The sequence below is a fragment of the Carcharodon carcharias genome, chromosome 15, assembly GCF_017639515.1.
Source record: "Carcharodon carcharias isolate sCarCar2 chromosome 15, sCarCar2.pri, whole genome shotgun sequence".
NCBI classification, from domain to species: domain Eukaryota; kingdom Metazoa; phylum Chordata; class Chondrichthyes; order Lamniformes; family Lamnidae; genus Carcharodon; species Carcharodon carcharias.
In genome coordinates, this window is record NC_054481.1 from 129,827,590 (window position 1) to 129,851,239 (window position 23,650).

Consider the following 23,650-nt stretch of genomic DNA (forward strand, 5'->3'; position numbering starts at 1 on the left):
CAAAAGATTAATACACAAGATAAGATCACACGGACTTAGGGGTAATATATTAGCTTGGATAGGGGATTGGCTAACCAACAGAAAGCAGAGAGTTGGGATAAATGGGTCTTTTTCTGGTTAGCAAGCTGTAACTAGTGGGGTGCCACAGGGTTCAGTCCTTGGGCCCCCAACTATTTATAATCTATATTAATGACTTGGATTCAGGGATAGAAGGTACTATAGCTAAATTTGCAGATGCCACCAAAATAGGTGGGAAAATAAGTCACAAGGAAGAAATAATAAAGGTGACTTATTATTTAAATGGAGAGAAGCTTCAGAATGCTTCAGTGCAGAGGGATCTGGGTGTCCTCGTGCATGAATCGCTGAAAGCTAGTATGCAGGTACAGCTGGTAATAAGGAAGGCAAATGGAGTTTTGGCATTTATTGCGAAAGGAATAGAGTATAAAAATAGGGAAATGTTGTTGCAACTATACAAGGCATTGGTGAGACCGCACCTGGAGTACTGTGCACAGTTTTGGTCCCCTTACTTAAGGATGTGGTTGCACAGGAGGCGGTTCAAAGGATGTTCATTAGATTGATTCCAGAGATGCGGAGCTTGTCTTATGAGGAAAGATTGAGTAGTTTAGGCCTGTACTCGCTAGAGTTTAGAAGGATGAGAAGAGATCTAATTGAGGTATATAAGATGCTAAAGGGGATAGGCAAAGTAAACGTGGAGCAGATGTTTTCCCTTGTGGAGCATTCTAGAATGAGAGGCCATAGTTTTAGGCTAAGGGGTGGTAGACTTAAATCAGAGATGAGGAGGAATTACTTTTCTCAAAGGGTCGTGAATCTGTGGAATTCACTACCTCACAGTGCAGTGGATGCCAGGACACTGAATAAATTTAAGGAGGAGGTAGACAGATTTTTAATTAGTAATGGGTTGAAAGGTTATGGGGAGAGGGCGGGAAATTGGAGTTGAGGCCAAAATGAGATCGGCCATGATCGTGATGAATGGCAGGGCAGGCTAGAGGGGCTGAATTGCTTACTCCTGCTCCTAGTTCTTATGTTCTAATGTGTTTATTTTTTTTCAGCTTACTAATAAAATTGGTGGGGTGAAGGATGTTATTGTTAGAAGAGGTAAAGTTAAAAGCCTAATGATACTATGGAAAATTTACATTCAAAGAGAAAGATATGTATAAAGGAGAAAGGACATTGTGTGTAGAGGCATTTTAAGATCCAACAAATGTTAGAAGCTTCCAGCCTGTATGCCTCAAGCTGCAGTCTACAAGGGCCCAGAGATGAAAGAAACTCCTTTTGAATGCGACTGTCCAGGGTGTGCTTTGCCAGGTGTCTGTTTAAATCTATGAGATTTACTGTTGCCTTAATGGTGGTGTAACAGAGTCAGATTAATTAGGGGATTTTTGTAGTTATTATAGTAGTAATTTTGTAGATGTATGTATGTTTACACAATCTTTATTGTATTAATAAATGTTTAATTTAGTTTCATAAAAGCTCCTGAGACTCGGTGGTCTTATTACTACTGAATTCAAAGCCTGCATCTCGAAACATCCAAATTGCAAAAATGGCTTACGACAGTTGTTTCAAGTTTCCCTCTGGCAACTGGACAACTCAGCCTTTACCATCAGCTGCTTCATAATAGCAAGATACAAATTCAAGTGCTTTTTCCCTAAAATAACTGCATTCTATGGGATTTAGAAACCATGCTGCAATCCTTGATGAAAGCAAAATACACAAACAAATGGAACAATTTTATGGAATAAAAGGTTGGCAACATCACATGTTCCATTTCAGATCCAATACTGCTGGGCCAATAATCTGTGGACTTGTACATTGCTGCTAAATACTGCATATAGCAATGCAGTTCTTAAGCAAGAAACAAGATCTGCCATTTTTTAACAATGTCAATGTATATCAAGAAGTACTTACCAGTCCATGATATTGGTGGACAAAGCAGCTGAGAAGCCAAGCATGTTAAAGCTGATTTCTGTGACAGTACACAACGCCAATCCACCCATTATAGGCATTAAAGACATATTAACCCATAAACCTAGAATTACAATTCAGAAGAGGTAATGCAGTAAAACAACAACATGCATTTATGCAGCATTTAATGTAACAAAACATCCCAATGCACCGCACAGGAGCATTGTCAAATAAAGTTAGACACCAAGCCACATAAGGATAGATTAGGACAAATGGCCAAAAGTTAGGTCAGAGTTAGATTTTAAAGGAGCATTTTAAAATAGATACAGGGGTTTAGGTAAAGAACATTTTAAAGGAGATACAAAGAGGTTTAGGGAGGGAATTCCAGGATTTAGGGCCTAGGCTACTGGAAGCATGGCAACCAATAGTGGAATGATTAAAATAGGGCATGACAAAGAGGTTAGAATTACAGAAATGCAGGGATCTGAGGGTTGTTGGGCTGGAGAGGGGCAAAGCCATGAAGAGATTGAAAACAAGATTGGAAATATTAAAATTGCGCCATTGCTTAATCAAGAGCCAATGTAAGTCAGTGAACACAGAGGTGATGGGTGAATGGCAAGAGTAAGAATACGAGCAGTTGACTTTGGATGAGCTCAAATTTATGAAGGGTTGAAGATAGCAAGCTGGCCAAGCAAGCAATGGAGTAGTTATGGGTAGAGGTAACAAAGACATGGATGAGGGTTTCAGTGACAGATGAGTTGAGGCAGGGCAGAGTCCATCATACTGGATAGGATTCCTGTTTGTGTGAAGGATGTGTAAAATATTCGTATTTATTAAACTAGGGTTTAGATATTTGTTGTGGCTTGATCTACAGGAATTTCTAAATATTCCAAGTACTGTCCAAGTTCCAGAAAGATGGGACAAAAGCCTGAGTAACAAGGGAAGTCTATTTTCCAACATTATTTACATAGGCAAATTGACATTTATTATCACAATCCACAATTACACTGGGGACAAACTTTGGCAATATTGTTGTATTTTCTATTGAAGCAAGTTTTCTTACCTGTGTATTCTCCCAGAATAAGCCTAGACATAATTACGGTGAAGATTGGCGCTGAACTTTTTACAGTTTCTGCAAATGAAACAGCTACATTTTTCAGGCTTACCAGTCCCAAAACTACTGTAGTAAACCTGCACAACAACAAAAAAGAACAGTACATCAGTGAACCCTTTTAATGAAACGTGAAAGCAAGCAGAAAGCAATGACATAGCTATTGTCAATATCAATCATGAACAAATACAAATTATATGGGACAATGTGCATTTGTGAGGTAAAGCCCTCAAGAGTTATTGCATTTATTATGGAGGCATCACTATCATTGCAGTTTGATGTTAAATTTAATAACATGACATTTTTAGAGGGATCAAAAACAGTCATTTATGAAATTTGATTAATAATTAATTCCCAATGTGTTTAATTTGATGCTTCATGACAATAATTAACTTGGTCCTTTATTCAAGCTGTTAGCTCAGAAAAATTGACTATTACTCCAATAGTTGGATGAAAATGCGTTAACTAATCATGGAATTTACTGCTATGGCAATGTTAATGACAAACACCATGGCCTAGATTTCCAGCCCCGGAGTGGGAATCGCAAGTTGGGCCATTTCCTGACAGCGCAATCCTGCTTCCTGCTGGGCAGTGCACACCCATGCTGTTTTCATGGGGCAGGGGCGTGCTGGAGTTGGGGCCCCACCTCCAGAAGTAGGCCTGGAGGCAGGCAGATTAGAAGGGTTGCCTCCGTTCACTGGGACATTAGCCCAGTTCTGTAAATAAGCGTTAGGCGCCCTAGCTCTCATCCTTCATCACCCTCCAAGATGGACGGAAACATGAAAATCCAGCCCCATAAGTTAGAATGCTATGCGTCCTGATTCTCTAGTAAATATTTGCTTTGAACCGATTAGAATATCTCGTAGGCAGCATTGTGGCATCTCAGGACTGAGGCCAATGGTCAAAGTAAAAACACATTGCAGTATGATGCTAGTCAAGGACTCAAGGGTTTAACTGGATGTTTAAAGTTTGAATTGATGAACAGAAGCAAGTCCAAATTCACTTTACAGTGCTAGTTTGCCTTAAAGGCTGTTTTTATATCTGTCTGGCCAGTTTATTAGAAATTCCCCTCTTCAACCCAGCCTTCCTGAGGTTGCATGAATAAATGGAAACCAGAGGGATTACAGTCTTCAGTTATTCAAGCAGTCTGTAATGCCTGTGTTATTTCTTATTTGCTTTAGTTGCAGTAAGTTTCAAAATAGGCACATTGTGATCACCCTTGACTATATTTACAATGCACATTAAATGATCTGTACTAAATATTTAAAAAGTCACATTTGGATGATGGTTTAAGGCTAGGAAACAGCTATCCACTCTCCCCAGATATACACAATTTATGTTGCTTTCCACATTGCAATAGTGACACTGTTTTAACTGCATCGCTGAATTAAAAAATAACCTAATGAGGGTGGTGCAAGTGTATCTTAATTTAAACAGTAAATGATGATTTCTGTGATTACACAATAAAGACTGAGCCCACCAACATAATTCTACAACAGTCTAAGTGACAGTGGCAATCATAATGGTGTTAATTCAGCAGACTCAATCATTGATTTTAATGGGTGACCGTTATGATAATTAGCTATTCAAATGTTTCAGCAAGAGGAACAGCGGAACAGTTGAAAACTCTCCAGAAATTATGGAATACTGTAAGTAATGGTTGAAGTTACTCATTCCATAACTTACTGGGACTTTTATGCCATAAATCAGGTCCTGTGATGTCAATGTACCATTACAATGGTGCAAATCCTTGGCATATTCTAAGCCTACAATTATAAAAAGAGTAAGCTATGAGGCTGCTTTTACCAGTGCAGGAATGTATAGAAGAAATTGAGAGTATAAGTAAATAAAACAATTGTGAGCAGAGAATTTTCTGTTTTGCAGCAAATTTAAAAAGGTTGGGTTTGTTCTTTTTACAAAAAATAAGTTTGCTATGATTTACTGAAGTCTACAAGCTTAAGCTAAGGACTAAAATTTGATCAAATTATTCATTATGGTGAAGGACTCAAATACTAATGCAGATAAGCTAAAAATTAGAAAGTCAAGGATAAAAAAAAAGTAGAGCCCTTGTAGATAAAGGGTTACAAAGTTGTGCAATAAATTACCAAAAAAAAGGCACTGACATGAATGGTGTTTGCTTCTTTTTATAAATTAAAACGTAGAGGAAAGGGCCAGAGTGCACAATGCAGAATGTTACCAAACTATGATTTTTAAAGCCCATGGATAAGAATGGAAATTAAGACAAGCATTTGTATCAAATCAATAGAAAAATGTTAATTGGCTCAAGAGTCAACAAAATGTGCTACAAAAACAAAAATTGCTGGAAAATCTCAGCAGGTCTGACAGCATCTGTGAAAAGGCATAGTTAATGTTTTGAGTCAATATGACTCTTTCTTCAGAACTAAAGAGAAGTAGAAATGTGGTGAAATATCTACTGTTTAAGGAGGGAGGGCCAGGTGAAGCTGGATAGAAGGCCAGTGATAAAGGGAGGCAAAGGAGAGATTGCAAAAGCTGTCATAAACAAAAGGTCAAAGCGATGTTGATATTGACTAAAGGAGGTGCTAATGGTGACATTAAGAGTAGAAAGCAGAATAAGCAAGTGACAGATGGACCTAGTGGGGGTGGGGGGAGGGGATGGTGTTGGAGAAAAGATCAAAATAGGCTAAAAGGTGGGGATAAAACAATGAATGGAAATAAACTTTAAAAATAATAATAGAAATAGGTGGAAAAATATATAATATACACACATATAAAAATATAAACACTAAAAATAAATATTTGAAAAAAAGTGATCAAAAAGGGGTGAGGATGGAGGAGAGAGTTCGTGATCTGAAGTTGTTGAACTCAGCGTTAAGTCTGGAAGGCCGTAAAGTGCCTAACTGGAAGATGAGGTTCTGTTCCTCCAGTTTGCGTTGAGCTTCACTGGAACATTGCACCAGGCCAAGGATGGACATGTGGGCATGAGAGCAGGGTGGTGTGTTGAAATGGCAAGCAACAGAAACGTCTGAGTCATGCTTGCGGACAGACCGAAGGTGTCCCACAAAGCGGTCACCCAGTCTGTGTTTGGTCTCTCCGCATTGAGATAGAGGAGACCGCATTGGGAGCAGCGAATGCAGTAGACCAAATTGAGGGAAGTGCTTCTAGCTAGAAAGGAGAGAGTTGGAGTGGTGCAAAGAACATTTCTTTTTATTTCTGTTGGACTGTGGACTAAAATTACAATGGCTGCAGCTGAAAGACACGTCCACTGGAACAGTGTGAGGGACATATACAATATTGTTGTCCGGAACAGGGTGTGCCATGAAAGGCAGGATGGTGCCAAGAAGGAGTCTGGTATCTAATGGGGAACTGCCTGGCAATGTTTTAATTGGCTCCTGACCAGAGTTTGTGAGAGCAGTGCAGTGGAATAGCTCCTAGCCTGAAAGGAAAAAAGACATAAAACCTCTCTCTCCTGTGTATGTGTAAGATTCCAGTAATCCTACAATAATAGCTAGCTGGCTTTATCTCCTCATATCTCTATAACTTGCTCTTTTTGAAAACCACTGTCAAGAGGCAATGGGGTAAATCACTGTTAAGGACATTGAAAGGCAAGCGCTCAAACCACTGAACTAAAGACTGAAAGTGCTGGAAGGCCACCTTGTGTCATCAACAAGAACTGAACGGAATTTGGAAGACATCGATCAAAATCAACCCATCGAATCCTGTACTCTGGAATTGGTGCTATTAAACTGTTTTATCCCACCCTGAAAATCCATGTTTTTTTGTGTCTTGTATGTATGTTTATAGAGATTCAAGAAGGGGTAGAGTTTAGGTTATAGTTAGAAATTAGCATTCATATTTCTTTCTTTTGCCACAGGTTAACGACAGCTTGTTCAATAAACAGTTACTTACTTATTAAGTTTACAAACCTGGTGCTCGTATTCTGTTAACCTAAACAATTAGGTGGGTTGATCAAACATTTTCACATTTGTCACGGCTCAGGGAGCAGTGGGGCTTGATATTGCAGCGCACTATCCCCAGTGAGTTGTGACAAAGTTTGGGAGCTTGACCAAGATATTTTGGAACAAAAGATAACGATCAATTGGGTATAGATTTTGTAAGTAATAAAAGCTGAAAGGAAACACCAGGTCTGTACTGTCAAAAATAAGATGGCACTGGAAACTGCTGAAGCTTTCCTGCAAGTGGAAGAGATGTCCCTGACTATTTTACAAGGGATCCCAAAAGCCAGGTTAATCGAATCAGCAAGTAAATTAAGAGTAGGATTACCTTCCAAAGCTAGGAAGGCAGAGATAATTGAAGAGATGGCACAGCATTTGAAATTGGAAGGAATACCTGAGAGACCAAGGGGTGGTCCTTTGGAATGGGTTCAAATTAAGTTGCAAATTTAAAAAAATGGAACCAGAGGCAGCAGAAAAAGAAACAGCAGAAAAAGAAAAGGAAAGAGAAAGAGCATTTCAAAGGGAACAGGCAGGAAGGCAGGAGAGAGAAAGAAAACAAGAAAGGGAATTAGAAATGCAAAATCTTGATGTCCAGAGAGAAAAGTTAGCAATGGAAGGAAGAATGAAGTAAAGAGACAGAGAGTACTGGCTGAAAAAGCAGGATTTTAAAAAGGAGACATCAGATGCTGAGGAAAGTTCTGATGACGAGAAAACCTTTAACCTAAAACCCAGTGGGGAGATGTTTAAATTTGTACAAGCTCTTCCAAAATTTGAGGAAAGAGATGTTGAAGCATTCATTATTTCATTTGAGAGATTGGCTAAACAGATGAATTGGCCAAAGGAAAACTGGACATTGCCCGTGCAGAGCAAATTTACTGGTGGAGCACAGCAGATTTATGCTTCACTGTCAGAGGAGGTTTCTAGGGATTATAATGTGGTGAAAAAGGCCATTTTGAGTGCATATCAGTTGTTCCCTGAAGCATACAGACAAAAGTTTTGAAATTTAAGGAAGCAGCCTGGGCAAAGTTACGTTGAATTTGAGAGGATTAAGCAAAGTAGTTTTGACAGGTGGATACGATCATTAGGAGTTGAAGCTACCTATGAAATTCTCAGAGGCCATTCTCTTGGAAAGAATTTAAAAACTCTGTACCTTCTGTAATAAGAACCCATGTTGAAGACCAAAGGGTTGCAACTGCTAGACAGGCAGCAGTAATGGCTGACGATTATGAGTTGATCCATAAAACTTAACCTTTTTTCCATCACCCCCATAAATTTGAAAAGGATAGAAAGTGGAAGAGTGAAACGAAGGAAAGTAGCCAGGGTAAAGAATGGCTAGCTAGGAATACCTTGAGATCTCCTCCTCAGGTCAGGAAAGAAGGTACTGAGAGTGGAGGTGAAACTCAAAGGCCTAAGTGTTTCCATTGTAATAAAGGGGGACACATTTGTTCAGAATGCTGGAAGTTGTGAGGGAGGCCCATAGGACTTATTGGAGTTTGTGAGAGAGAGTATGAAATGAGAACTCAAAAAAGGAAATGCCACGGATCATATTGTAGCTTTAGCAACAAATAAGGGTCTGGAGGTAAACACTGCTGTGAATGCAGTGAAGTAATTAAGGTAAATGAGAGATATAAAGGGTTTTTGTCTAAAGGAAAAAGAACCCCTTTTTCAACAAATGATGCAGCTAAACCCATAACTATATTAAGGGATTCAGGAGCTATTCAAACTCTTTTGCTGGAGAAGGACCTAGTTTTCCCTCCAGGGAGTTCAATGAAAGCTAAAGTATTGGTAAACGGGATAAGTGGAGAGTATATCCCAGTTCCATTGTACAAAGTGCAATTAGAGTGTGATTTGTTGTCTGGATTGATGGTTGTAGGAGTAGTTAAGAAACTACCCATAGATGGGGTTGATTTACTCCTGGGGAATGATTTGGCAGGAGTGAAGATTATAGCTTCACCCATAATAATGGAAAGTCCAAGAGAGACTAAAGAGACGGAGCAGTTACAAGAACAAGTTCCTGATATTTTTCCATCATGTGTGGTGACCACAGCAATGGCTAAACAAAGTCCGTCACCAGAGGTCAAAAGTAATACCACAAACAGATGTTAGAGTAGCCAAAACTTTCTTTGAGGATGAGGATAATTCAAAGGAAGTGTTTGGCATGTCTTCATTAATTGAGGCTCAGAAAGCAGATCCAGAGTTAAACAAGTTAGCACAGTCAACTCACACTGAAACTGAGGCTGAAGGAATTCTGGAGTGCTATTACATTAAAAACGGAGTTCTGATGAGAAGGTGGAGATACCCTCACAGACCTGCGGATGAGGAATTGATGGTTGTTCATCAGATAGTGGTACCGCCCAAATATCGTAAAGAGATTTTGCGAGTAGCACATGAAATTCCTATGCAGCAGATGTAGGAATACAGAAAACCCAAGCATCGATAAACAGGCATTTTACCTGGCTAAGATGTCATAAGGACATAGTGCAATTTTGTAAAATGTGTCATGCATGTCAGGCAGTAGGTAAATCTCAATATATAGTCAAACAGGCACCTTTAATACCCATGCCAGTTTTTGAGGAACCATTCAGTTGGGTATTAGTAGATTGTGTAGGACCATTACCCAAAACGAAAGCAGGACATCAGTATATCCTTACAATCATGGATATGACAACCCAATTTCCAGAAGCTATTCCTTTAAGGACAATTACAGCTAGTTTGATAGTGGAAAAGTTAACTCAGTTTTTCACTCGTATGGTCCACTGATTGAAATATATTCTGACCAAGGTTCTAACTTCATGTCAAAAATTTTCCAAGACATAAATCAGCAATTGGGTATCAAACAACTAAAATCTACTGCTTATCACCCGCAGACACAGGGTGCATTAGAGAGATACCATCAGACTCCCAAAACCATGATTAAGACCTATTGCCATGAATACCTAAAGGATTGGGACAAAGTATTAGATTTCTTACTATTTGCTACCAGGGATTCTCCAAATGAATCTACCAGATTTAGTCCATTTGAATTGATCTATGGTCATGAAATAAGAGGTCCATTAAAAGTGATTAAGGAAAAGGTCCTAAAGCAGAAAGACAAATCTTCCATGTTGGATCAGAAAGACTCACAGGAGCATGTAAAGTAGCACAAGTCTAGCCATTTGGGTTTAAAAACGCGGATGCATTGTCCCGGGTGTAAAATACTGAAATAAGTTAAAGGGGTAAGAAATGCTAAAGATTGTATAAGATGGTACAAGGGGGAAGAAGGATGAATGGAAGTAAATCTTGTGTTTTGTTGCCCATGTGTCACATACCTTGTGATGAAATGCATTTTTGAAATGGTGTTTCATCTCGTTTAAGGGTGGGAGTATGTATTTTTATTTCTGTTGGGCTCTGGACTAAAATTACAATGGCTACAGTTGAAAGACATGTCCACTGGAACAGTGTGAGGGATATATATAATGTTGTTTCCTGGAACAAAGTGTGCCATGAAAGGGAGGATGGTGCCAAGGAGGAGTCTGGTCCAATGGAGAACTACCTGACAATGTTTTAATTGGCTCCTAATCAGGTGACCAAGGTTTGTGTGAGAGCAGTGCAGCAGAATAGCTCCCAGTCTGAAAGGAAAAAGACCTAAAACCTCTCTCTCCTGTGTAACGTTCCAATAATCCTACAATAGTAGGTAGCTTGCTTTTTCTCCTCATATCTCTATAACCTGTTCTCTCTTTGAAAACCCTGTCAAGAGGCAATGGGGAAAATCACTGTTAGAGACATTGAAAGGCAAGAGCTCAACTAGTGAACTAAAGACTGAAAGTGCTGGAAGAACTAAAAGGAATTTGGAAGACATCAATCAAAATCAACTCATCGAATCCTGTACTCCGGGATTGGTGCTATTGAACTGTTTTATCCCACCCTTAAAATGCATGTTTTTTTGTTTGTCTTGAATGGGTGTTTACAGGGATTTAAGAAGGGATAGAGTTTAGGTTGTAGAGTGAGAAATTAGCAGTTCATATTTCTTCTTTTGCCACTGGTTAATGACAGCTTGTTTAATAAACAGTTATTTACTTGTTAACTACAAACCTGGTGTTCTTATTTTGTTAAACTAAATTAAACAATTAGGTGGGTTCATCAAACATTTTCACATTTGTCGTGGCTCGGAGAGCAGTGGGGCTTGATATTGCAGCGCACTATCCCCAGTGAGTCGTGACAGTGGGGTTATGAGGAATCTGAAAGGGACCAGCTTGTTGGACCTCAGGCTCTTTCCCACTGCTAAATGTTATGATCTAATCCCCTCAAAAGTTTAATTACATCATAAACTCAATTTACTCACACAATCCCATACAAGACTATACATATAAAATTACTTCTACTGTGTCCCAACAACATGCATCAGTCCAAACCTCAGAGGGGCATCCAACTACCACGAATGACAGTTCTTTCATTACCTACAACAGGTGCTGAATTTCCCTCATGTCCAGCCCTGTCCCACAGGGGCGGGATATGTCCATTATCTGACCCTGTTGCAACCCTGGTCCAGTTTCTCAGAGTGGGCCTCATTTACTACGCAGTATAAGACTCCAGCAGAATCTGAGGAAGACAGAGCTGCGATTGTCAGAAGGAGATGTGTTCTATCTCTAATGGACACCTGCAACTGCAGCAGCTGAAGGGACAAGAGTTGATTTAAAAGGACAGAAAGCACCAAAGATCCACATCAAAATGATGTTTTTGGGCTTGGAGTGAGCAACAACCCAGGAATAACCACTTCCCCTCTCCTTTTCTGGCAATCAGTGGGGTTAGTGATACTAGTGCTGGATGGTAGAAGGCTTGAGCACTGTCTCTCCATTGCCATTTCCATACAGTGAGGCAGCAGGCTGCTAGGGGATGTCAAGAGGAATCTTGATGTTTGGACGTAGATGCAGTAGGTCAACCTGCCCAATTTTCCCATTTTCTGCTGCCTTAGCCCATTAGGAACTAGATTAAGACTGCCTAACTAATTTCATACCACCAATAGAAAAAGTGACTCTCTCAGTCTGGGATAGATTTGAATCTAAGTCCTAGAGATGAAAAACCAATGTTACACAACTACACTCAAGTCAAATTTCTGCCTACTTCAAAACTAATTTCTCTCAAATTTTCTTCTCCCTTGTGATGTATGGTTTAAAAAGGGAAGTAGCCTCGACAGCACATGTTGAGAAATTATCCTATCATGAGGAATAACACAGCTGAACTCATCATGTCCTCCTCTGGTGTCCACATTCTTGTATAGACACCTCTCTCCCAGCAGGACACAAAAGCAAGAAATCAGGCTAATCTTCCCTCATGCAGTCCAAGGCTGCTGAGGTCAAATGTAACATCCATTACACTGCCTAGTTGTTATCTCAGAACAGACCAGAAATTAAACTTGGAACCATTTTTTAGTCTGTTATTGGGTGAATTTACCCCTGAGCCACTGGGGAAGATCAGCCTTTTCTTCTTCTGAGAGTTCTGCCTTTGAGCTATTACTTTCTATTACTCCCATCATTTTTCCTACATCTATAATAAGAATCTTGCTATGCAACTTTAACAGCACTGTGGGTGTACCCACACCACATGGACTGCAATGGTTCACGAAGGCAGCTCACCTTCTAAAGGGTAATTAGAGATGGGCAATAAATTTTGGCTAGCCAGCAACACCCATATTCTGTGAAAGAATAGCAAAAATATTAAAATGTGCTCTTATGTAAAAGAACTTCTCAGGCGGCCTGCACTCTGCCACATGTGGGGCTGATGGTGCTTGAAGGGTTGGGTAGATAGGATGTTTGGCGGTAAAAGGTGAACACTAGGCCAAGGTTTAAAAGGAGCAATTAAAAGGATGATTGCATTTTACTTGGACAAAACTTAAGTATATTGTGCAGACACAAGGAAAACCTTCAGTGCATTTTCAGAAATAGATGTTCATATCACTACAATGCAATAATCTAAGTCTAAGATCACTTTACCAGTAATGATTTCAGATAACAAAGCCCATTGATGATTTTTTTTTAAAAGTCTGACTTTAGGTGGAATGTCTGACATCTGAACTATTAAGTCAGTTAAATAACAGCTGACTTCCAGAGACTAAGGTTCTGCTACACAAATGGAAGACTTTTGTGTTTTAGTATACAGCCACCAGCCTGAAGCCGGTTTCCTGCCTACCCCGAATACCCAAGTGACAAGCATAAATCTAAAGAGCAAAATAATACATAAAATAAAAATAGGATTTGTTGATTAATGAATTCACCTACTCTTCTCCAGCTCACCTCATTAATCCTACAAAGAACATAATCATAAGGAAGTTTGATGGATATTCAGCTCGGGTTTTGTGCTGATACAAACAACATGGGACGTACATTTTGAAACAACCAATCACAGTGGTTGTAAGTATCTGAACAGCACCTGCAAAAATCAGAGTAACAAAAGATGATCAAGAGTTAGTACAAACTCCATTCGTCAATCTTCATTAATCAAGAATTCAGTTTTAAATCAATAGTGTTCAAAGGATAAATTCTGAATCTGTTGGCCATAAATAACATATGTTGGTAAACTGTTCTATCATGAGAGTAATACAGCTGAACTCAATCATGTCCTCCTCTGGTGTCCACATTCTTGTATAGACACCTCTTTCCCAGCATGAGTCAAAAGCAAGAAACTAGGCTACTCTTCCCTAATGCAATCCAAGGTTGCTGAGGTCAAATTTAACATCCGTAACACTGCCTGTTATCTCAGGACAGACCAGAAATTAAACCTGGAACCCTTTTTTTGTCTGTTAAATGATGAATTTACTTCTAAGCTACTGGGAGAGATTTTTTCATCTTTTGTTAATCCTGCTTTTGAGAAGTCGTCTTCTATTACTCATATCATTTTTCCTACTTCTATAAGAATCTTGCTGTGCAACTTTAACAGCACTATGGTGTACCTACACCATATGGACTGCAACAGTTCAAGGCAGCAGCTCACCACCACCTTCTCAAGGGCAATAAATGCTGGTCTAGCCAGTGATGCCCACATCCCGTGAAAATGTTTTTCTAATTCTAAAATCTGTTTTTAAAGTTTTCTCCTCCTTCTTAAGCAATCCCTTGGGAGGAGAAAAAAACAGGAGGCTTCTGGATTTGAAAAAGACATTCCTAATATAAATAAAACACATCAGTGGTGTCCAACACCACAGTGATGCCAAAATAAACTTTTTTAAATAGTATTCTAGTGTAGTTAAAGTAATTCCCATATACAGTCTTTTCAGTGCAAATATATTTTTGAGCTCGGACAGCATTTCTGAAGAGAATCAGAGTTAGTGTTTCAGGTTGATGGTATTTCATCAGAACTCATCAACTGGAAACGTTAACTCTTTCTCTCCAGATGTTGCCTGACCCTCTGAGTATTTCCAGCATTTTAGGTTTTTATTTCAGATTTCTGCATCCAGTTTTTTACTCACATTTTTCTATATTTTGATTGTAACAAGTACTACAGAAAGAAAATGATACAACACTACAACTATCCCTTCCATAAATAAAATCTCTGAAGTTGTAAGAGATCAGCATTCTAAGAAAAATGTACTTGCTTATTTTGCCTCTGGTTTCATTTACAATTGTAATTTTCAGAAAATTATGGTGAATGTATAAATAGTGCCTAGGACAAGGATGGGGAGTAGGTTGCACCAGCACATGGAGTTTTAAAAACAAGTTGTTTAGTTCAAAGCTTCAAAACTAGCTAGTTAGGCCCAGAACGGTCAGTGCAAAAACAGTAACACATTAACATTAAAGATTGATTTTACCCAGCACTCCTGGTTCTCCTTCCAACAAAGTCAGGATGTATTTGTTGAGGAAGAGTGTACAGAAGCTGAAAAAATACCAGAGGCTGAGATACATCATGGCTTTGACACTCCAAACTCCAGAGTTTGATTCAATGACAGTTGTCTCTGTGATGGTGATTTTTAATACATTTTCATCTGTACAGCTGTCACTTCTTGTAATTACAATCTTTTCATTCCTATTTAAAAGGGAGCAGCGAGCTGGAAAATTCTTTTCTTTTGACGACTTCTCAACAGGAGGCTTCTTATTGTCTGGCAGAGCTTGGGAATTCGCAGTTAGAGACATGCTCTAGCTAGCTGCCTGTGGCTTGGTCAGTTATGGAAGGCGAAATGTGTTAAATGTTCCAGTAGGACAAAATGGTCACTCTGCCAATAACATAAAGCCAAGAAAGGTTTACGTAAACGGCCCTGCTAAAGGTAAATGTGTAATTTGGTCACCATCCAGTTCCTGTAGCATTGATAATTTCCACCTTATTAATGTCAGAACATCCATTCAGCAGCTGAAAGCAAAGAGAAAGTTTATTTTAAAAATTAACCTGTAAAAATATTTGGTATATAATGTGTCTTGTATAAAAATTGCCTTTTTGCATTCTTGCCTTTGCTAATATTCTATTAAACATTTAAATCCAAACAGGTTTTAAAAGGTAGAAACTACATAATTGGATGGTTCTGACAGCTTTCTTGTCATGCTATGGATCAGGAAACTCAAATATCCTTTAGCGAAGTTGAAATTAGTGGGCTGAGAATTGAAGCCCGCCTTTTCTCCACATAAATGGTTGGGGAGGGAGAACAAAGGAATAGGAGTGTAGAATTCCTGGAGACAGGTGTCTCTGATCTTCAGGGGCCTAATGAAATCTTGTTCATTCCCAATACTGATGGTGGTTCCATTGCTTCCCTGCTATTGATTTGGCCTCAGTGGCGCTCACACTAGTCACAGGGTGGGCTGCTGGCCTCCCTTGCAATGGGCTGCACTGTGCAGATCCTACCCCTGGAATCCTCCTACCATTCCTAATTGGACAGCAAACGTGGTGGTGACCTAATTGGCCACCCACCATAAAATACCACCAGAAGGTGCACCATCATCTCAAACGGGTTCACAACCCAGAAATGAACCTGATAGATATTGGGTTCCTGATGCTTGTGGCAAAATTCAAGCCAGTGTCAGCCAGGGCTGAGCTGGTAGCACTCAGAATCAGAAGGTTCCAGGCACAAGTCCCAGTCCAGGACTTGAGCACAAAAAATCAAGGCTGACATTCTAGTGCAGTGCTGAGGGAGTGCTGCACTGTCAGAGGCGCCACCTTTCAGATGGAATGTGAAACCCAGGCCCAGTCTGCCCCTCAGGTGTACGTAAAAGATCCCATGACACTATTTCAAAGAACAGCAAGGGAGTTCCCCCTATGTGTCCTGGTCAGTATTTATCATTCAATCAACATCACTAAAAACAGATCATCTGGTCATCATTACACTGTTTGTGGGATTTTGCTGTGTGCAAATTGTCTATCATGTCACCTGTATTACACCAGTGACTACAGTTCAAAAGTACTTTGCTGGTCGCAATCATGAAAAGCACTGTATAAAGGAAAATTTTAATTTCTTTTAATACATCTCCTGCGCAAAGACTTTCCGAGGCACAGATAGAGAGTGCTGCATCAGAATTCTTTTAACCTTTGCCACGATTTCTCGATATCAACGTGACACCAAAGCACCTGCTATACCCATGGTGACTCAGCACTGGGCTCAATGCAGGAGCAGTGCTGCACTTTCCCTCACAAGCTGATGTAGAATTTCATCAGCAGAGAAACAGCACCAGAAAATAGAATTACTGAAAAACAACACATGCTGCTGGTGAACAATCCTTCCAGTGGTATGAAAAGGGGTGGATCCATAGCTCCAGAACATTTATTTTTTAAATTCATTCATGGGATGTGGGCGTCGCTGGCTAGGCCAACATTTATTGCCCATCCCCAATTGCCCTCGAGAAGGTGGTAGTGAGCTGCCTTCCTGAACCATTGCAGTCCATGTGGTGTAGGTATACCCACAGTGCTGTTCAGAAGGGAATTCCAGGATTTTGACCCAGTGACAGTGAAGGAACAGTGATATATTCCAAGTCAGGATGGTTTGTGGCTTGGAGGGGAACTTCCAGGTGGTGGTGTTCCCACCTGTCTGCTACCCTTGTCCGAATAGATGGTAGCGGTTGTAGGTTTGTGGGAATGAGGCTTGACAAGTTTCTGCAGTTCATCTTGTAGATAGGACACACTGCTATCATTGTGCATTGGTGGTGGAGGGGATGAATGTTTGTGGATGGGGTGCCAATCAAACAGGCTGCTTTGTCCTGGATGGTGTCCAGGCTCTTGAGTGTTGTTGAAGCTGCACGCATCCAGGCAAGTGGGGAGTATTCCATCACATGCCTGATTTGTGCCTTGTAGATAGTGGAGAGGCTTTGGGGAGTCAGGAGGTGAGTTACTTGCCACAGGATTCCTAGCTTCTGACCTGCTCTTGTAGCCACAGTATTTATATGGCCAGGCCAGTTCAGTTTCTGGTCAATGGTAACCCCCAGGATGTTGACAGCGGGGGATTCATCAATGGTAATGCCACTGAATGTCAATGGGCGATGGCTAGGTTCTCTCTTGTTGGAGATGGTCATTGCTTGGCACTTGTGTGACGCGAATGTTACTTACCGCTAGCCAGCCCAAGCCTGGATATTGTCCAGGTCTTGCTGCATTTGGACATGGACTGCTTCAGTATCTGAGGAGTCGTGAATGGTGCTGAACATTGTGCAGTCATCAGTGAACATTCCCATTTCTGACCTTATAATGGAAAGAAGGTCACTGATGAAGCAGCTGTGAACCAGTTCTAGTTTTAATATGAAGAAAACTGGAATGTGTTCTTTTAAAACAAATCTGCATTTAATCCAATTATGTAGTATTTCAATTCTTACAACTGAATTCTAAGGAGAGCCCACTGTCTGAAATTGACAATGCCAAGAGCATTCCCGAAATTCTGGATTAGATTCAACACATATTGATGGAATTTTCTGCCACATTGCACATGGTTTTCAATATTATAATTCTGGTAATTAGTTTAGTGTGTTCTAATGACCCATAATTATTGTTTCTTTCATAAAATTAAATGAAAAAAATTCATATTAGTGAATTTAATACACTACTTTAAGCAACAAAATACTAGGTAAAAGTCAACTGTTGGGTTTCATGCATAGCACCTCAGCATCGACTGAAGTTTTGTTTGTTGCTCATCACAAAGAAGGCTGCAAGTCACCATCTATTGGCCTTATTGTAAAAGCTATGTTAAAGAACACTGGTTGTTTGGAAATGCTACCGAAATCTCAAAGCATAACAGAAACAGAAGGTTCCAGTGACTCTCATTCAGTGTCATGACAAAGCATATCATGAAATGCATGTACAAAACAAAACGATGCTGTGATAGCCTTTAGCATAATATTTCAATACTAAATCAGCATTAAGCTCTTCAGCATTTTATATAGCAATTGTTCAAATGTCATTAGACCAATTATTTCCAAACAGGCTGATAATGGAGCACGATGCTTTCAAATAAAAAGCAATCACTCAAATAACAAGTTTGAATTTCAAACTTGCAGTCTCAAACTTTGTAGCTAAATTTTCAATGCAGAATGAAAGACAAAATTAGGGATTAAACCATTTACTCTGCTTGGCCAATAAAATCTGAAGAAAAAACAGACCCGTATTTAAATCACATCTTTCACAACCACAGGATATCCTGAAAGAAAATGTGATAATCTATTTTAGTAATGCTGGTTTAGGGATAAATGTTGATCAGGACCCTGGGGAAGAATTCCCCTGATCTACAAAATAAGTGTTATGGGATCTTTGACATCCATAAGAGAAGGCAGGCATGGTTTAACATCTTATCTGAAAGATTGCACCTGACAAAGCAGCACACTCTGTATTGCAAATCATCTTAGACCTTGACCACTCTGGAGTAAGACTTTAACCTAAAGATCAACATCAACAAATTTTGAATATACTCAAACATCATTATGGATTGTAAATATTACCACACACAAATAACTCATTTGCCACATGTCAAATGAAAACATTTGAAATAATGCCAGCCATTTATGTTCATTGCATTTCTCTCTAGAAAATTTAAACTTCTCATATAATTTAATTACCATGATCTTGTGTAATTTGTTAGGATTCTTTAGGAAAACATTTAAATAGCCCCTTATCACATCTGTTGTATGCCTTAAAGTACTTTATACATAATGAACTACTTGAAATTAAATCACTGAAATAGGTAAAAGAGGCATTTTGCATAGTCCCCAAACAGTAATGATATTACCAGTTAATCCGTTTTTGATAGTATTGGCTGCAGGAAGAATATTGGTCAAGGTAGCAGGAAAATACACCAATCTTCTTCATAGTGTCATGAAATCTTTACTGTCCACCTGAACCATCAGAACAGACAAATGGGCTTAATATTTCAGCTGAGGCACTGCATGTGCACACTCTTGCTCACTAATTAGCTGAGTAGACTAACTGCTCAAGTCCTAGAATGGGCTCGAGCTCAACCTTCTTGCAAAGCATTGGTTGCCACGTGGAACTCCAATTCACAGCCTCATGAAGCGATGGGATCGGAATTGAACCATCCAGTGCCCCAGACTGTAGATTTGCTGTTGTAAGACCGTAAGACATAGGAACAGAAATTAGGCCATTCGGCCCATCAAGTCTGCTCCGCCATTCAATCATGGCTGATAAGTTTCTCAACCCCATTCTCCCGCCTACTCCCCATAACCTTTGATCCCCTTACCAATCAAGAACCTATCTATCTCAGTCTTAAATACACTCAATCAATGTCACTTGTCAATTGTGGAGCTGTGAAAAACAGTGCTATTGGGAGATCAGAGCCTATCCCACAAGGTGAGAGGAAGAAAAATGGCACAGGTAGAAATCTGACAAAGCCAAAGCAGGTTCATGGCCCAGTGATCACGGAAAATAGAAAAGTAACTTGGGTAAAGGAAGCAGATATCCAATAATAAACGATTAATCTAGTCGAGTGACAGTATTTGTAAAACTTTGGATGAAAAATTCTGATGAAAGGTCACAGACATGAAACACCAACTCTGTTTCGCCCTCCAAAGTTGCTGCCAGGCCTCAGTTTTTCCAGCATTCCGTCTTTAATTTCAGATTTCTGGCATTTGCAGTATTTTGCTTTTGTGATTAAAAAACTGCGTACTGGTTATTTTAAATATTGTGAACACTACAATTTGATAAGATTTTACTTATCTGGTGAAGCCACTTTGTTCATGGTTACTGTTTCAAATAACATACAGTCACCAAGTCACCTAAAACAGCACATACTGGTTGGTGTTGTACAACAAACAATAGGAAACAAGGATCCTTCGGTATTCCCTCAATAATCAAGTCAGATTATTCCTCAGCACAAAAAAAAGATTGATAAGATTTTTTGATTGGTAGTAAATATCCCACTACTGACAAGAGAGCCATGTCCTGAGGCTGCACTGTTAGGGGATGCTCTCTAACGTACAAGATGCTAAACCAAAGCCATCTACCCTCTTGAGTACAATCCATGACACTATTCAAACAGCAAAGAGTTTTCCAGACATCCTGACAAATATTTATACCTCAAACAGCACCTAAAAAAAATCTGGTTACTTGTTCAATTGCTATTTGTGAGACCTGGTGCACAAACTAGCTGCTACGTTTCCTACATTACAATAGTGGCTGCAATGCAAAAATAGTTCACTGGCTGTAAAGTGCTCTGAGACATCCTGTGGTCGTGAAAGGTGCTATATAAATGCAAGTTCTTTCTTTCATTCATCAGTACAAACGCCCGTCTATTTTCGGGGGGTGGGGGGGGGAGTATTCCACCTCGTACTTTTCATCAGGTTGAAAATAAATCTTGTATGTAAAGCTAGCTACAGGCCAGATACCACAGATGCTGTAACTGAGCAGGTTTACTCCCAGTGCAAAGTAAAAGCTAAAAAAATGTCGAGTCAATACTGACTAATGCGCAGGATTTATCTAGTACATCACTTATCAAAATAAGCACTATTTAAATACAATGAACTGTTTTTAATTAGCATGCAAAATCCATAATTAGGATTATTTTTGTCGAATTCATATCCAATAAGAGATCAACTTTTAGCAAAACAAACCAGCTCCGTGAGACATTGCTACTTGGTAAGTGATGAGAGCAGATGAAAAAGCTTATCTTTATGAAGTTTTGGCCTGAGAACTGCATACGTAGGTGCTACTGTTAGCGATTTTTTCTCTCTCTCTCTCTCTCTGTTGCAGGTTTGTGATGCGCTCTAGGTCAAATCACTGCCACAGAAGGGAAAAATAACTTTTTTTTTTAATCCAGTTAGTGGCGTGCAAGCTACCGAACTGAATTACGCGGTGCGAGATTCAAGTTATTTTCCGAGGTGGAAAGAAACACACAAGTCGACGTTCGTAAACCCACCAGGGCTCAGGATTAACCTCCACACAAGGACATCCTGCTTCTACAATGCAACGTTTGATGTGGAAGAGAAGTTACAGACTGGGTTTCAGCGCATGCGACAGTTCGCAGTGGATTTTTTTTTTTTAAAAAAAAGGACCGAAAGCATTTCTTGCAGCAGCAATCCCAGAGGATCTGCCAGAATTCAATCACAACTCCCCCTACCGCAGACCAAGTCAGTCAGTCAGTCAGTCAGTCCCCCCTCCACGGTCAGACTTAGCCTGACTCATTGCCCCTCTCCGGTCCGCATCGCCCTTGCCCCTCTCTGGTCCGCATCGCCATTGTCCCTCTCCGGTCCGCATCGCTCGCTCGCTCACTCACCCGCCCGCTCGCCGCCGCTTCTCCTCACAAACAAAGGCGGAATTCGCCTCTCCCCAGACATCCTAACCACGCCTCCCATCGTTCTGTACAGGCATACGTTTTGAGGATAAATCCCCCCAACTAAGTGCGCTTTAACCTAGTGAAGAGCGGCGCCCACCGTCACACTGCAGCATCGGTTGAGACAAGGAGCGTCAGGTGGCGTCAAGAGTATCCTCCGCTGGGCATTGTGGGCTGCAGCGTGTCAGCCAGAGCGACAGCTCCATCAATAGGGTGACCTACAGGATTTTCAAAAAAAAATCAAAACATTGAAAAGCCACGGGGAGGCGGGGCTCGGTGATGATTGACATGTTGCGCAAACACCCTGGGGGAGGGGCAGTTCAAGGTGGGAGTTCATGTCATTGGCACCTCCTGAATATGTTCAGCCAGTGTTGGCAACCCTGTACCCAATTATTGAAGACAATAGTTATGAGCCACAGACTTTTGTTTCAATTGGACTTCTGCCTCATTTTCTAAAGAAAACAGAATCAAAGCTTCATTTGTCAAAGATCAAGAATCTTCTATTCCTCTTTCACTTTATTGTACGACGGCAAGACCAAACTCCATTTGAAAGCCTCATTTATTTTCATTTGCACACTGGGTTTCAACAATAGATGTTTTCGGCCAGTGGTGATCACCTGAGCCATCTTCTGCTTTATCTGTAGATCGAAAATGCACTATGTTCACAAGGACACAATGTACAAACCTCTAGATAAAAGCGGGGGAAGGGGGGGGAGGTGTCCAACATCACCCTCATCCTGAAGGCTGCATCAAGCTGTGCGAAGACCCGCGGTATGCAAATACCAAGTGTCACTACATGCTGAGGTTCTGCCTGTCCCTGGTGTTGCGCAGGATGGGTCTGGCCACATTGCCACGGAATGCTCCAAGCAGTTGGACCGTACCGTAATACCTATCCCATTTGGGAAAGTTTATGCAGATAAACACCTTTGATCACAGGTCCATCAGGCAGTGGCCTGCAAATAATGTCCTCAGAGACCCAGCAAGAAATGGCAGTGGTAGATCCTGCCAGATGGTTCCCTAAACATTCTGTCAAAGTCATTTGGCAGAATACCTCATCACCAGAGCTTGCAAACAAGCACCGAGACATAGCTTGGCTGATGGTGAGAAAGGCCTTCCTCATCAGATCCTTCCTGCATGCCTGGTGTTATGACTCAGCAGATGGTAAATGCTGAGCTGTTCAAATCCCAGAGAGAAACTTGAAACAACTGTCATAACTAATTTTAAATTTGTATAAATTTCGGGATGCGTGACTTGAAATCAGTAGTAATAAGACCACCAAGTCTTATAGGTTTTTACAAAACTAGATTAAACATTAATAAAAGAAACATTTTTAAATACATGCATAGATCTACAAATTACTACTATGATAACTTCTAAATCCCCTAATAAATCTAACTCCCAGTTACATTTTTGTTAAGGCAACAGTAAGACACATAGATTTTAAAAGACCCAGGCAAAGAAACATGATATCCTGAACAAGTCGAATTCAAAGTGAATTCTCTTAACTTCAGTCACTGGAGGCATAGATGCCGAAGGCTTTTTCACACTTGTAAGATCTTAACGTGCCTACCCTTACACACAGCATTTGCTCCTTTATACATATTTCCCTTTGAATGCAAATACCCATTATTTCACCATGTCTTTGGACTTTATCTCCCGGAAAATAAAAATCTCTCATAGCACTAAGTTTTACCAGTAATCTTTGGGAAAAATAAACACACTGTTTCTAAACTTCACCTGGCTAGGTGACATATTTCACTCCCTCCTTTGAAAACAATCTAGTCTGGTTTATTTAAAAATGCAAATGTTCCCTTGACACTGATGTTTCTAAATTTCCCCATGTTTACCTAATTAACATTTCAAACCTAACTTCTCTTCCTACATCAAAGCATCCAGACCAGCTGCCTCTAATTCAATTAAGTCTTACAGACACACACATATAGACACGTAGATACATTGCACTATTACTCT

At 40.1% G+C, this 23,650-nt stretch overlaps 1 protein-coding gene across 2 annotated transcripts in view; it reads right to left on the minus strand.

The window, feature by feature from the left end:
- Nucleotides 1–21,862, minus strand: part of si:ch73-236j9.2 (solute carrier family 35 member E2A) — a 48,652-nt gene extending 26,790 nt beyond the window's left edge. The window contains exons 1-5 of one of the 2 annotated variants that reach the window (XM_041207371.1): nucleotides 21,780–21,862; nucleotides 14,747–15,282; nucleotides 13,239–13,374; nucleotides 2,987–3,114; nucleotides 1,927–2,047 (exon numbers count right to left, since the gene is read on the minus strand). In XM_041207371.1, coding sequence (XP_041063305.1) covers nucleotides 1,927–2,047; nucleotides 2,987–3,114; nucleotides 13,239–13,374; nucleotides 14,747–15,068 — 707 coding nt within the window. In that variant the 5' untranslated portion in view covers nucleotides 15,069–15,282; nucleotides 21,780–21,862. Of the gene's footprint in view, nucleotides 1–1,926; nucleotides 2,048–2,986; nucleotides 3,115–13,238; nucleotides 13,375–14,746; nucleotides 15,283–21,622 lie in introns of both variants that reach the window. The other variant, XM_041207370.1, reaches the window with a different exon arrangement.
- Between the last annotated feature and the right edge of the window lie 1,788 nt (nucleotides 21,863–23,650).